Consider the following 12,593-nt stretch of genomic DNA (forward strand, 5'->3'; position numbering starts at 1 on the left):
GATTTCCTGGTTGACATGCAATATCAGGGTTTTCTGGGAACTTAAACTACTTCACTGTCTGGCTTGAAAATTATTTCCTGTGCTCTTCATATTTTTTTAAGGGGAGGTTGTTATGATAAGTTTATTCCACAGTAGTTCATACTGCAGTTTTGGAGTGGATTTGGGGTTTACTGAATTTGAATGAATAATAACATGGTTCAGTAAAGCCTGATATATCTGACCAAGACCAGTGCAAATAATGTTTTTGTTCTTAGTTGCTATGGGGCCAGTCTCTCCCCTTTCCTGTCTTTACCCAGCAAAGTAGTTCAAGAGGCCTATGTTTGGATGGCTTTTTTTTTACCAGTGGAGTTCTTTACTTAGAACTTTATAAATTAATTAAAAATAAGAAAAGTATTTTTAAGCTTTTTTTTGTTCCTCAGCTCAGTCTGGTATTCTATATTGGGAACACTTTAGAATGAAAATAATAAAGTGTTTTTGAAGTGACCAGTTCTTAGTACTAGAGTTTTAGTTGCCTTTGATTTGATAAGAGGCTGGAAAATGTGAATATTTCCTTGCAAGAAAGTAGTATATCTTGTATTAAATTTTTCAGACAATGAAAAGACCTTGGCAGACTTTGGAACAGCATTTGTAGCAGCCTGGAAAAATACACACAACTACAGAGTATGGAATAGCAACAAGCATCCAGCTCTTGCAGAGGTAAATTCTAGGTAAGGAAACCTTGGGGCGTCTTGAGGTTTTATTTGGTTGGTTTGGGTTCTTTCATTTTGTTTTGTTTTAGCATTTGACATGAAGAGCTCCTGATAGGCATAGTCAGGTACACCTTTCTGTAGAATTACAGTGTTCCCCTTGTTCCTGCTGTAAATTCCCAAGGGTGAAACTTTGGGGTCCTATTCTGTAAATACAGAAACTGAGTATTTCTTTTCTTCAGTACTTTAATTCTGAGATAGTTTTATGAAGAAAAGCATATCTAGAGTCAGAAGCAGTAAAACTTGCTCAAGTTCATTGTTGGCTGTCCCCAGCTATAGAAAGTTTGTCATTCCTTAGGAATTATTCTCAGATGGTTCTGTTTTTTTATTAATTGCTTCCAGGTGCTTAGGGAATAGCTGTGTCCAGCATTAATATTGATGGGGATGAAGGGGGGGCTGGCTGGTTTATGTTGCATCTTCTGTATTTTGGATTGTTTCACATGTATTTTCACTCACAGATTAGATGATGCCAGGCTTGGTAACACTGCTGGTTGTGAATATGTTTTGTTGAGCATGGGTTATTACTGTACTGCAGGGGGTTTTGTTTGCTTTTGCTTTGTCAGCTGCTGTAGTCTGAAGAAGGTTTTTTTTAGTCCTACAATGGTCTACTTAAGGGATCTTTTTTTTTCATTTTTATTTGCTGTGTGTTGCTGGAAGGAGGTGCTTCTACCTTGTGTGCAAACGTTAATATCCAGTCTTTAAGCAGAAGGCTCTTTTTTAGGTAGCTCATTAGAAATCTAAGGTTGAATAGTCACTGGGACCAAGCCTTCTGTTAAGTGATATAGTAGACTATTTATAAAATGTTTTTATTTTTGTAAGCCACAGAGAACATTACAACTAATGATTTTAGATTTATAGTGAAAAAGCAAATACTTAATGTTTTCCTGTTTTTTTCCTCCTTTTGTAGCCATCCATTCCAGGGACAGTACTCTGTATCAGATGTGAAGTTAAGATTGTCACAGTAAGTATATAGCACTTTGGTTTGTATTTTTATAAAACATGTGGTCAGATGTTCATAACTGTAACTAAATAACGATTTAAATTGGCCATGTAAGTGCAACTATATTGAATGTACTCTTGCAAAACATCACCACATCTAAAGATGGAAGATTTGCCTGAAATAGGGAGAAGCAGTGCTGATGCACTATTTTGTGTTGGGCTTTACATAGCAGAGCCTTGATTTTTTGCACTGCAATTATAAGGCTTTTGTATATTTACTTAGAAATCGTAAGTTAATGCTATTAAAGCTTTAATAAGTATTTTTTCTTTATGTTAGGTCTTATTATTAGGAGAAAGAAGCTTTTTTAAAAGAAATTGCTGGGTTTTTTTATGCAGCATTATTCTAAAGCTCTCAAATTTTCACTGTGTGTGTTCTGAGAAATGGTTGTTTCTTCAGTTTAGATGTTTAAAATGAGTTCTTCAGAATCCTATTGCACCACACTTAACTGAACTTTAAGGTGTCTCAGCTCTTACCTGTAGTATTGAGGACTTCAGAATTCAGAGTGGGCGTTGCAGTTAATTATCTCTTCTTTATGCACCAAGCAAAATAGATTGTGTTCTCAGCTACATTGACCATATAAGTTCAGGGACTGGTCCTTTTAAGAAGCCTGTAAATTAACAATAGATCCATGCTGCTGGTGCTGCACCTGCCTTGATTGTAGACCATTATTTTCAGTACACTGTGTGTAAACCTAAAACATATGGAACAGTCTGAGGAATAAAAAGGTTCAGATTTCAGCCTGCTGAATCCTTTTGTTGCTTTTCCTGACCAATGCCAGATTATATTTCCGTGATGGTGATTGAAAATGAATCAAGATTTATTGTGAGGTGATTGCCTTCAAGAAGGTGCATACTGATAGCAGCTTGTTATTAATGGTTGGTATTTGTCAAAAGACTTAATTTGAAAGATGTGGAGGTGTCTGTGATCTTTTTTTTATTTGCCCTGTTTTTGTGTTTGAAAGGGGAGATATGAACTCTTCTGAGTAGCCTGAAATTAATGTAAAAAGACCAGTAGTTCTTAGTGTTTCTCTATTAACAAATATTTTATTTTATAAATATGAAAGTACCTTTATTCTCCAGGTATAACTTTGCTATCAGATACTCAGACTGACTTGCTTGTTCCAACTGAGCCTAAATTTTCTTCTTGCTGTACTCAGTTCTTTCTGCTTTTTGTATCTACAGTCAAGATTGGGAAAGTGGGAAAAGAATGTGGCATGTTGAGTCATTAAGTTTTACATTAATGGGTTTGCAAAGCCTGAAATCTGAACTTGAATGTTACAGATTAAAATTGAGATTATTTTCAAGTAATTATGCTTGTGCAGTAGAACTGATTGCTTCTGTGCTTTTCTTTCCAAATGATGACAGTATCATCTTTTTTCACTTCTTTAACTAAAGTTTGAGTGTAAAATATACTTGATCAAAAATGTAATCTTAAAGCAAGAACTTAAATCTTAAAGCAAAGCGAACTCTGTTTAAAAAAAAAAAAAAGCCTTTTGTTAAGGCTCAAACTTCTCAAAACTACTGCAAATCTGACTTTATAATTTAGAACAGAAATGCATTTTGCTAAACATTTAGGGAAGGTATAAAGTGTGCTGTATAAGAATGAACCACTGGGCATTTTGACTTCTGCCTTGCTAAGAGTTTCTTTTCTTTGAGAAGCTTGCCTAGCTGGTCTGTGTGGATAAGAGGCATGCAGGAATTATAGGCTTGATCAACTAGATATTTGTATGTTGTGTAAATCTGTGTGTGTGTTGAGATGTATTTTAACTATGTATTTGATTTACACTTGGAAGTATTAAGAAGTCAGTCAGCTAACAGTCTTCAGTATCTCTCTTCTTTAGCTCTGTGCAAAACAGTGAACGTGGAAAGAAGATTGGAAACGCGATGGTTTCTACAAGCAGAAATGTTGTACAAACAGGAAAAGCTGTAGGTAAGGAATTTATTTAAAATGAGCTTGCATCCAAGACATATCTGTTTTGAAGAAGCATCCTGTATCTCAGTTATATTTTGTTTTAAACCTAATATTCCTTATAACGTACACACATACAAAACAGAGCAACATTTTGAGAGGTACAGCTGCTGACTGAGGCCCTGTATATTATGTAGTAGTAGAAAGAGAAGCAGCTATGCAAAGAAATTAGTGTAACTTCCTCTCCCAGTGTGGACTGGAGATGAATGTGGGAAGAAAAATGTTGAAGTAAATGCTTTCATGCAATCTGGAAATGCTTACACCAGAACACCACCTTCTGTTCTGCATTTTTGATTTTCTGTTCTGTTTTTTGATATCAGTTTGGCTGAAACTGTCCAGAGCTGGTTCAAGTCAGAGGAAAAACCTTGTGTCAGTTTCTGCAGGTTTTGGAATAGTTTATAACTTTCTGGTAAAGCACTTGCTGCACTTAAATAGGAGCAGCATAACACTGTCATCTGTCAGTCAGAGATAACATGAGTTCACACATTGAAGAATCTGATAGTTGGTCTGCAGTTGCTTTGCCAAAAATTGTTCAGCTTTTTTTTTTTTTTTTTCCTCCATTGGAGATTCTCTATTTTTTTTGCTGCTGTACACTTTGGCAAGGAGCACCTTTGGGCCCAAAGTTTAGCAAGCTTTCCAGAGAGAAGAAGAATATAGTTTATTTCTGCTGAGCTACTGTGTTCAAGTTTTATGGATGTTCTCTGACAGTGTCTCTGAATTTGGATTTTTAAATCCCAAATTGGACAAAATTGTGTGATTATTTTTTTTCCTTTTAATATTTATTTGCAGTAGGTTAATAATAACACTACACTATTGACTTTTGCTTTGTAATGCAGGTCAGTCAGTTGGAGGAGCCTTCACAAGTGCAAAATCAGCTATGTCATCATGGTTTTCCACTTTTACTCAGTCAACCCAAAGCCTCGGGGACTAAATGATGGTTTTGCAAAATGCTGCTGAATATTTCAGGTGCAATGTTTTTCTCCAAGCTGTCAAGAGACTGCTCCAAAACACAGGAGTGGATATTAACTATCCAGGACCAAAACAAGGTATTGCAAGCAGATATGGAAAGTTATGCAGTTTCACTAGAAGTGCAGAATGGTGAGTGTCTCCATACAATGGGATGGCATTTGCAGTATATATTGGTTGTATTTAATATGACTAATTTTGTTTAAAACTGAGCCTTTATAAAGACATTAGCAAACAGGGCTTCTTGCAAGCCAAATGTGTTCAACTTTAGATTTGTACATTTTCTTGGATGTTGAAAATATTTATGTAAACTAGTTATATTTTTTTGATCCAAATAGCAAAATGTTTGTGAAGTCTTGTTAGAAATAAGCAGTGTATAAATATTGATTCTTCTTTCAGGTTGGGCTTTAGAGCATTGCTGCAAAAAGTACATGGTGGAAACTCTTAAAGGGTTCTGCTGTAGGGTGGAACAAACTTCCAACTAAAATTGGCAGGGTGCAGTGTAAGACTGTGGCTGATGTAAGGATTTTTTTCCTTTCTCCTCTGTGTGCAGCCATGTACAGTTGTTTGCAATAACCTGTCTCTAGTTCTCTGTGTCCACAGATCTGTGTTACAGTTGCAAAAGCAGTATTATCTTGCTGTTATGCTGTAGGCCTTCGTAAATTTGCAGATGTTTTGGCCGTGTTTTTACCCTGGGATGAGAATGTGATTCCAGTTGCAGAGCTCTCTTCAGGAAAAGTATTAGGAAAGAATTCTCCCAAATTGGGATTGGATCATAGACAGAATTGTGAGGACTTGCTCTATTGGGTTACAATTACATATATATAAAAGCAAAGTACTAAAACCCACTTAAAACTAGCACAATAGCAAGCTATGTTTTGGTTTGGTTTTTTGCTGGTAAGTTTATGAAGATTCTTCCAAATTAAAATCGGCTATACAGATTTTCTATCTTGACTCAGGGAATGTTCTATTTGGATAACTACTTTCTCACAAGGGAAGGAAAACCAGAATTGAGAGATGAAATAAAATGGCTCAGTTCATGTTCTTGTGTCAATGTAATAGCTTATATGGAAAGATGGAGCATAAATGCTGTATTTCCTTTGTAACATGCATGTGGTATCTTCTGTATGCAAGGGTGTTCCACTTCCTACATTTCCTTATTCTGAGAGAGGTTATTTCCAGATTACTGCAATATGCATTGTCTATATGCTTTGTGACATCCCCACATGGTAGCTCTTAACACTGTCTACATCACACTACCAAATGTTACAACTTTCTGTAGTTCATGGTCTCATCAGTATCTGCCAGCATTTTGCCACGTTCTTTTCCAGGGCCAAGATTTCAAGTCATGGTTATTTCTTTTATTCCTCAAATAAAATAAAAGCAGCTGTACAAGAGATAAACCAGAAGGCTTAAATATATATTTAAGTTCTAATTTCTATAGGTGCATTTGAAAAGCTGATAGAAAAGCCACACTTGTATCACATAGTTACTCTCCAAAAACTTAGTCTTCAATTTTCTTTCTTCAAACAGCAATTAAAAACCACAGGATCTGGTTTAAAGCCTTCACCAATTTTTTTCCAGGATAAGTTAGATTGAATGGCCATGGAAAAACCTGAGAATATACGGTTAGTTGGAGAAATTTCATTATGGTAGGGAAAAAAAAACCCTCAAGCTCTCTGACTTGCTGCTTCTGATACATAAGTAAAACATACCTATACAACCACAACTATTTGTCTTGGTCTCTTGTGTGTATTTGTCTACCTTCTAAAACTTCTGATTTACTTTCCTGTTTTATCCTATAACTCTGTAATAGACATTTATATATTTTCCAGACTGAGTAATACTTGATATGCAGGAACAGCTCTGGTGAAATAAAACTAGGGCTGCATTTATTTATGATGTGTCTAGAGCTTTCTGATTAATTTCTGATGCAGTTAAGAAAATAATAATAAATAATTGCTTGCTTTTATGAAATGGCTAATATCTGTTGTCTGGGATTTAAATGGTCAGGCTTCATTTTGTAGTGAAAACTGAACAAAGATACGTAAAGGATTTAAGCAACTGTAAAGCTACACTATGTTTAAGCCACACTATGTAAGTATAGGAACTCATGATGTTGAGATCTAGGAGTCCAGCAAGTGATTGGTGTTTAAGTGTACAAGGTATAGAAACAGGACCTTAAAGGATCTCTTTTCAATATTCTTGTCATTGCCACCTCCTCATCTAAATTTCTTCTGTAGAATTCTCCTGTGCTCCAAGTTTGTATAGGAGATTTTTTAGGTTTCTGCATTCCCCTACCTCCCACAGATGCCCTTGCTGGATCAGGGTTATTAAAAAGCTGAGTTTTGTTTTCACTGGTTTATTTATTTATCTTTGGTAGATTTATCAGAGGGAAGGCAGAATGAGGTCCTCTCTGCGGTGCTAAGCTGCTTGCTGCTTTTTACTGGGAGTCTGTTATAACTTCAGTATTCCTCCTATGGGCAGGACAACCAGACAGATCTTTCTCTGAAGTCTTTTTCCCACAGTCCTAACTGTCACTGTTGTGGAACCAAACACATCACCTGGTTAATAGTATTTTTCTGTCTTTATAAATGATAGAATAAGAAACTTGTATTAATTTTCAGTCTTTTTAAGAACTGGCATCCTGCTAGCAAGTTGGAGTGGGATTTAAATTCATGCAGTGATTAAGGCTCATGAAGCAGGTGGAGATGAAGTGATCTTCATAATATGTGATCTTCATTAACATGTATGTTTGCTTTTTAATATTTGCTTAAGTTTGCTTTGGAGCTGTTGGAAGGCATGCAGCCACTGAGGTTCATCTAAGTTCATGTAGTCCTCTTAATTTAATGGTTGTAACCTCTTTAGTTAAATCCAATGCAAATGCAAGTTATTTTCCTCCCCTCTGTATTAAAAGTTTACGAGCAGGCATTATTACTTGCTCAGAAAGATTTAAGCAGTCAGCTTCCATTTCAAAAGACCCCAAAATCCATCTCTACTCTGCAAGAAACACAGAGACCTAAATGAATGGGTGATGGTGCTTTAGACGAGTCAACTGTGAAGCTGCTGTTACAGTTCTGTCATGATGTATGTTGCAAAGGTATTTCTGGCTGTCAATGTGCAGCATGAAATGACTTAAAGGCAATACAGTAGCACACCTCTAGACTTTCCAAGGTATCAACCTTTGCTTTTTGTATATGCCAGTGTTTGTAGAATTGCCTATTGAGCACAGATTTAAGTTCAAAAACCCCCAAGACTAAATATTGTTGACCTAATATTTCATTCAACTGAAATGTTTGGCATTTTCATCAATCTTTTTGATGTCATAACCTTAATTTCTGTACACAGCTGACACCAGTTTCCTCAAATACCACAAAATAATTATCATTTTTAGATCAGTGTTCTAGTACATTGCACTTGTTTGACCCTGTATGTCTGTTTTAATCACCTTTGTAATTAGGCAAAATACTACGTCTAAACTAGCTTCCTATTTCCATAGAAATTATTACTAAGCAGAGAAACTAATGTGGCAGTATTTAATTGTAAAAATGAAGGCATGAACACAATTTCTAAACACATAAACTGTTGCTTGATAATTGAACATACCAGCAATGTATTGGATTTTTCTTGTGTTGCTTGAAAAATAAATACATCCAGCCTGTTTAAAGTTCTGTCTGCTCTAAAAGCTGCATTATATTAAGAAATTGATCCCACCAGAAGACACATGCAGACGTCTGGTTTTGACATTAGTAGCTGCTTGCAATACACTGTCAGTCTTTCTGAAATTTGTGTTCTATTTAAACTCATTGTGGATTGATTTTTGCAAATTTGGGACAAGAGGATCCTCCAGTGTGACCTTTTATTCTGTATTGGGTACTGAATCATTGGGAATTGGTTAAAGTCTTCAGAAGGTCATAGACCTCTCTCTCCCATCAGTAAGAATGATGGTGAAGTGTTGATGTTGATGTAGATTTAGCTTCAAAATAGCACACAGTTCATGTGTATTGTTGACACCTGGTTAAAATCAGGATGCTAAACGAATTAATTGCTGCACATCCAGTTCTCTGCCATAGTGAGCTATTTTAAAACTTTCAGATTTCCACTGTAGCTGTCACTGTACCTAGCTGAGAATGACTTGGCATATTGCTGTTTCCAGCAGGAGCAATCTAACCGCCTTAAATAAGATTCAGATGTGAAATAGATGAAGCTTATCTCTAGAAAATAGTTGCAGTTCTCTAAAACTTGTTTAGATTTTTCCAACCATATGCAAGTAGTTGTGCAAGCACACTGAAAGGTAAATTTGCATCATGTGTTTATGTGGTGTAATTTTACTTTCTTGCAAGTATTTAGTTTTCATAAAAAAGGGCAATATGGAAAGTACTATTTAAAGGAAGAAACACTACATTACTGTACTATGATTAAAGACGCATGACAAACTGCTTCAAGGTGTTTTGAGTCTTTAATTCCATAACAGGAGAGACTTGACTTTAAAAAGCATGCAGAGAGCTTCTGTTCTCTAAGTTTCTGGTCTTGACCCCATTCTTTATCAAACACCAGAAGCAGAGTTTGGGTTCATTTAAGGTGTCAGTTAAAGAGTGAACTTTATCAAATTACTTCATTCTCTGTAAATCATCATATGTGCTTAACATCTGTACAAAGGTGGCTTGATCTTGGTTACAATGGAACTTGGATGTGTCGCTGTCTTGTTGAGTCCTTTCATAGTTTCAAAATTGCCTAATTATATGTTGCTCCTCTTGTAATACTGTTCCAAAATCAACAGATAGAAAACAAGATACTTTTGTTACTTCCCTCCATGAATTTACTGAGTAAAATTAATGGAAGTGTAATTACTATTTGCCTTAGTAGTAGCGGAGAATTATCTACAAAATCTTCGTTCTCACCTTATAGATCACTGAGGAAGTAGCACTGCTTTCTAGATCAGGTGAGCATAAAGACAATGAAGTAAGAATGTATAGACTGAAAGAAAGATTTACCTAAGGGGAAGACGGGTGCAGAGGTATTTTGTTATCTTAAAAACAATCTTAAGGGATAACATCACTTGCATGTTATGAAATTGATGAAGCAGCAAACTCAATTGGTCTCTCATCTCTGAATTCAGAGACTTGATGAAATGAGCACATAATGAGCACAGTGGAGAATTTAACAGTTCAGGCATACCAGAGGGGCAAAAAAATAGTGCTGAACTTAATGTGTTGCCTAGTAAGACCTTTGCTGGTCTTTTGTCTACGAATTTTGACATGTGTCAAAGAGCTGTCTGAAGACGACGTCAGCTTTTGTATTGTGGAACTGATTTCTTAGTTTTGTTTTTTTTTTTCCTGTTCAATAAAAATGTGCTCAGAGTTAAAATAGCTAGCCATACCTCTTCAGTTTTCTAAATAAAATCTCAGTATCAACTTGTAGCTTGATGCTTGGCTGAAAAGACATCAAGGTCTGCATTACATCACTACGTTTTTAGTACCTTTTATTGTCCTGTTTACTGTCTCTCATCACATTAATGCAGTGGAGGTGCCCAAGAATGCATTTAGGTATTCAGTTTATTGTTTTAATAGATGAAGTCATGCAATTCTTCAGGTGAGCAGTCAGACTTGAGAACTTCATTACGGGTGTATGCACAATGCTGAATCCATTTTTGCCAAGAAGGTGTCTGGTTTTGTGAGTTAGAGCAGGCCCCAGGAGAGCTGAATGTTTTTAGAGCACGAGGGGAGAAAAGCACACAAGAGATTTTTATTACTGTTTCACCTCTATACGTGTTCCCTCTCCCCTGTTAATTCTTTCTTCCATGTCAAAGTTGCTGTAGCCTGGTATTGACCTCCGTTGTGTTCTCAGCTGCTGGTCCAGGCTGTTGACCAACCTCTTCCATACTGGAAGCAGGGAGGTGTGTGGAGAGGTATGGATTTCACAGACTGCCTCCTGGCATCATGAGTGATCCCTACTTTTTACTCAGACTGCTCATACTCCTACTCCAGGCTGAGTAAGAAGGCTGCCTTGCTGAATTATACTCACGATAAATGTTGTAGGAGGGAGATGCTTTAAATAATTCTGTAGTGGAACGAAACATAATTTTAGCTAATGTTGAGCACTGAAGTAGAAACTGGTTTTGAGGGTGAACCTGCTTCAGAGTCTGCCTAAATTAAAGCTCCTTTCATGTAGGAATCCAGAGCTAAAAATAAAAAAGTAACTTGAAGGCAGCTGTATATGGGAGACTGAGGGAAAAAAAACAGTAGCCTGCTAGTAAGTTGTGATCTGCATGTTTGTCTGCAGGTGTTCCTTAGCTGCACTGTGATGTGGCATGTGTTATTTCATCTCAACAGAAGCAGAGAAGTGAAAGGAAAACCAGGCAGTGCTTTCAAAAGTGCTTTTAAAAGAATCCTCTTTAGAATTTTAGGAAATTATTTCCCCCCATAATTTAACTATCCTTCTGATCCTGTTCTGTGTAGTTTGACACAGTTCACTGGTCCCCCAAGGTATGTATTTAAACAGCTGTAAAAATTACTGGATGCATTAAAAATTAACAGAGGCCAGATCACTTTTTTTTTATTACTTGAGGTACAGGGAACTTAAAATTATGAAGGTCCGACTTAAAAGTAGTTTGAACAGAAAAGAAGCAAACACTTAGCAAATATAGCAAAGCTTGAGGACATGCAAAGCTGATTCTTTGGAAGTTGTATGTAAATGTACTTCAAAGCTAAGTATGGGTGGAATAGGCTACTATTGAGCTGAAACTTTGTAGTAAGGTACTTGTTTAGAACTTCATGAAGGCTTTCATTGTATTTCCTGTATCTATGAAATGAGAACTGCATTTTATTTCAGCTGTTGTCTTTGTTCCTACAGAAACCTTTCTCTAAATCTACCACTAGTGACCCTTTCCAGGCACATCAGAATGTCTGCAGCTTTCTCCTCACATTATGCAAGGAAAGAATTTAGTCTTGAGAATAGCAGGTGCCTGCTTTGTTTTCCTTTGGGGTTGAATACTGACTGGAGCAACAAGTTGTGTAAGTAGTGAAAAAGAGTAAATATGTCTTTAGCAGAGTTGCTAGATAGAGACTGGATGTGGCACTCAGTGCCATGGTCTAGCAACTGCAACGGTGGTTCAAGGGTTGGACTTGATGATCTCTGAGGTCCCTTCCAACCCAGCCAATTCTATGATTCTATGATAGCTGTTCAACACCTGTCTAGGGTTGTCTGAAAGTACTGTATTAAGAGTTAATTTTAAATAAGGTACTGCATCATCATCTCAGGTCATAAAAACACAAGAAATGCATATAATATCTAATAATATTTAATACTCATGTATAAAAAATGCGGTCTAGCAGGAAGTCATGTATTTTAAAAAGGTATCTGCATCTTAAAAGATATTCTTAAATGGGTAAAATCATAGAATCAAGGACAGTTCTTCCAGGTTCTGTGAGTAGTATCCCTTTTCCTTTTAATGTATACTCCCTTCCTTGAGCAGGCTTGCAACTCAATGCCCTAGGTTACAGGAAAGAATATAGACAGACCAATCAGCAGCATCTTCTGAGGTACTTTGCCCCTCTTATCTAAGCAATTCAGATGTGGTTTTTTTTTTTTTTTTTAAAGTTAATGTAATGGTAAGTGTAAACATGCTATGTCACCTTCATTAAAAAATAAGTGGCTTGTCTCTTTCTGTTAAAGCCATCATTATTCTTCATCCCATAACTCCCAAATGCCAAACAAAGCATTAGAAAGAATTTTATATAAGGCAGGTTTTTTAGCTAACATCCCTTTTCCAGTCCTAACCCTTTAATAATTGTACAAAACTATGTAAAAATCTACTTGAGACTTAACCTCAAGAACATAGTTGTCTGTCTTGTTGAAAGCTTGAATTCTGTTTACTGGAATAAAAAAAGAAAAAAACAACCCACAAAATTCAG

At 36.3% G+C, this 12,593-nt stretch overlaps 1 protein-coding gene across 3 annotated transcripts in view; it reads left to right on the forward strand.

The window, feature by feature from the left end:
• AVL9 (AVL9 cell migration associated) overlaps nt 1-6,705 on the forward strand; it is a 38,748-nt gene extending 32,043 nt beyond the window's left edge. The window contains exons 13-16 of one of the 3 annotated variants that reach the window (XM_030446298.1): nt 590-707; nt 1,654-1,707; nt 3,587-3,675; nt 4,551-6,705. In XM_030446298.1, the coding sequence (XP_030302158.1) occupies nt 590-707; nt 1,654-1,707; nt 3,587-3,675; nt 4,551-4,645 (356 nt within the window). In that variant the 3' untranslated portion in view covers nt 4,646-6,705. Of the gene's footprint in view, nt 1-589; nt 708-1,653; nt 1,708-3,570; nt 3,676-4,550 lie in introns of those variants that run through there. The other 2 variants (XM_030446299.1, XM_030446300.1) reach the window with 2 other exon arrangements.
• The last annotated feature ends 5,888 nt before the right edge of the window (nt 6,706-12,593 follow it).

Source organism: Calypte anna, chromosome 2 (genome assembly GCF_003957555.1).
Source record: "Calypte anna isolate BGI_N300 chromosome 2, bCalAnn1_v1.p, whole genome shotgun sequence".
NCBI lineage: Eukaryota > Metazoa > Chordata > Aves > Apodiformes > Trochilidae > Calypte > Calypte anna.